The sequence below is a fragment of the Sinocyclocheilus rhinocerous genome, unplaced genomic scaffold, assembly GCF_001515625.1.
Source record: "Sinocyclocheilus rhinocerous isolate Xijiao unplaced genomic scaffold, SAMN03320098_v1.1 scaffold2012, whole genome shotgun sequence".
Lineage (NCBI taxonomy): Eukaryota > Metazoa > Chordata > Actinopteri > Cypriniformes > Cyprinidae > Sinocyclocheilus > Sinocyclocheilus rhinocerous.
In genome coordinates this window covers 50,838-54,021 of record NW_015650320.1, presented here as the reverse complement: position 1 = coordinate 54,021, position 3,184 = coordinate 50,838, and the positions used below count along the sequence as shown (strand labels likewise).

The following is a 3,184-nucleotide window of genomic DNA, read 5'->3' as shown; positions in this document are numbered from 1 at the left end:
GCCAGGCAGGTTTGGACAGCTTTTTTCCCTTAATAAATGAAATTATCATTTAAAAACTGCATTTTGTATTTACTTGCATTATCTTTGCGTAATATTAAAATTTGTTTGATGATCTGAATCTTTTAAGTGTGACAAATATGCAAAAAATTTAAAAAACAGGAAGGGGGCAAAAACCTTTTCACGGCACTGTAAATGCTTCTCCTAGCATGTATTAGGTAATAAAAAGAATAACACATTAAATATGAGTCCATACAGGCTACTTAAAATAGAACGAAGAGTGCAATGTAGGGCTGGGACAATACATCGATGCATCACGAATCGATAAATGATTCTGCATCAATTCTGAGATTTTCCGAAGGCATCGCGATTCTCTCTTGAATCGATTCTGAGCTTAGTTTTTAACAGCAGATGGCACTGCGTGCTTTAGAAACAGCCGTATTCTGCTTGCTTCCAGTTCCTTACACATGCAATGTTCTGATAAAATATTTTAGAGCTGAGAACACATTGCAAACTATTCCATATATAGTTTTTTTTTTAGGCTGAAACAAATGGTTCACAATTCCAAGTTTTAAGATCGATAGGCACTGGCAGGATTTATAATTGATGCATTGAGAAAATGAGTGAATCGTTACACCCCTAATTCATCGCGATATAAGGACACTTATTTACACAATATTTTCCCAACTGTCCCACTGAACAACAGAAAACACAGTAAACCAGCTCCTCAGTAGAGGAGAGCGAGAAGGACAGGAAGTGCAGGACATGCAGACCGTCTGAGGAGGCGTCCGAATCCCAAGCAGAAGCACACATACCCCTTGAGCCTGCAGGCGCAGGGTGGTGGCAGGGCTGCCCGTCAGGCGCTTGTCCCACTGACTGGGCCTGGGATCGGGCGTAGCCTCCATAAAACTGCGCTTTAGCTCACTAATGCTAGCCTGATGCTTCAACACATCCTCCTGGGTCTTATCCAAGTCCTGATGGGCCCACAGCACCAGCGAGAGGCAGGCAGGGGGAGGACAAAGGGACAACCAACAACCAGCACATTAGTCATGGAGAGACCAGAACCACATTAGAGTCGAACCTCACTGCTCGCCAGACGCACCCCAGCGGACGGATGGACGGATGTTAAGACCTGGAGTCCTGAGCTCTGTTCAAAGACCCAGCAGCAGGAGCTAATATTTACATTGGCATTGTGTGCAGTCATGATGCCGCAAGGAAGCTCGCTAGATTTGGAACAGAGCCGTAGGGTTCTGGAACATCTCTCAATAAATAATGACGTCCAGTGTTATTGTTTTAGTCGTAATTTGACACGAAAGAAAATGAGGTTGTGAGGGACAGAAATACAGACTGTTAAGGCCCTGATTTACTAGTGAACTGATGAATGGGTGTGATGCCATTAAGAACAAAATAAGAACAAAAAGCTAGTTCATCTGGAGTTTGTTTCAGTTCGCCAGTGCAAACTTCTGAAACACTGAAACAAACTTGTAGCCAGATTTCATTCAAAACTGCATGACACCCATTCTTTCTGTCAGACGGTTTCAAACCACCTAAACAAAATCTGGCTCAACCAAAATTCGTTCTGAGTTTGTTTTGGTGGTTTTGAATAGTTTGCCTCCGCAGACTTTCCAGAAAACTTTGTGCTGCTATTAAAGGAACACTCCACTATTTTTGAAAATAGGCTCATTTTCCAACTCCCCTAGAGTTAAACAGTTAAGTTTTACCGTTTTCGAATCCATTCAGCCGATCTCCGGGTCTGACGGTAGCACTTTTAGCTGTAGCTTAGCATAGATCATTGAATCTGATTAGACCGTTAGCATCTCGCTCAAAAATGACCAAAGAGTTTCTATATTTTTCCTATTTAAAACTTGACTCTTCATCGTGTACTAAGACCGACGGAAAATGAAAAGTTGCGATTTTCTAGTCTGATGTGGCTAGGAACTATACTCTCATTCCGGCGTAATAATCAAGGAACTTTGCTGCCGTAGCATGGGTGCAGCAGGCGCAATGATATTACGCAGCGCCTGAAAATAGTCCCCAGCACGCTCCCTGTGCAAGCAGGTCGTCACGTTGGTTATGTTGACGGAAGTTAGCCTATTTTCAGGCACTGCGGAATATCATTAATACGGTAAAACTTAACTGTTTAACTCTAGGGGAGTTGGAAAATGAGCCTATTTTCAAAAATAGTGGAGTGTTCCTTTAAACACCTTCGAACTGTGCCTGAATAATCACAAACAGTACACGGTTCCTCCGGTATTGCTTGACCCGCCGAGCGAAGAACGCAAAACAACTTTGGTGCAAGTATAACAGGATCTTTATATGTTGTACATCCAGGTGTTCATATTCCAGCTGATACAACATTGCAGAACTTGTGGAAAGATGGATTTTCAGTCAAAAGATTGTAGGTGTTAAAAATGAGCTCAGGGCCTTAAAACAGTACAGCCTATTGCTCTGACTGTACGTCTGTCCCTCACAGACTCAATTTCCTTTACATCCAATGAAATAAGCTGTCTAACTCAAACTAGTCAGCGTCTGTGGGGAGCAGTGAGGCAGGACTTGTTCATTACACACTGAGGACTGGAGCGGTGCAGTGATACACTGCCTCAGTGCCAAAGACACACAATTATTCCAGTAGGTCATCAGTAGGTTGACACTGTGATTGATCTGTTTGCTTGAGCATCGGGACCTCTTAGATGACTCATTATCTGATCAAACTGCCAAAAGGAATGCAAAATAACTATTTACTACTAGTGTTTGGCGACAGTGATTACACACTTCAGCTTTCATCCCTGACATTTAGGCCACATTTTTCCAGGTAACCACTAACTAAATGCTCCAAATCAGCTTGTTATTATGTGACGTGTCTATCTCAGGGGTCATGAGCCAGGTGTCTTTGGCACTGAGAGGGTCACCCCAGGATGAGTACATTCATTTAGTTACAAAATAAAATGTAAACAATCACCACAACCAAAGCAGAAAGTCACCTGTCTGGTTAGGGAAATACTATTAGTGATGTTATGAGAACCATTCCCACATGACATTTACACAAATGTTAAAAACACCACGTATCACGTACATTCAGTTCACCCGCAGACATGCACCCGCTTTAGCATGTAGCCCATGCACTGGTGCACACGCACGCACGCACACACACACACACACGCACGCACACACGCACACACACACGCGC

General features: G+C 43.0%; 1 protein-coding gene across 1 annotated transcript in view; it reads right to left on the bottom strand.

Annotated features, from left to right (window-relative positions):
• The window catches only part of LOC107711607 (band 4.1-like protein 2), a 61,243-nt gene that overhangs the window by 15,523 nt on the left and 42,536 nt on the right, over positions 1 to 3,184 (bottom strand). Inside the window, exon 14 of the mRNA XM_016516609.1 lies at positions 813 to 971. Within this exon, the coding sequence (XP_016372095.1) occupies positions 813 to 971 (159 nt within the window). The remainder of the gene's footprint in view (positions 1 to 812; positions 972 to 3,184) is intronic.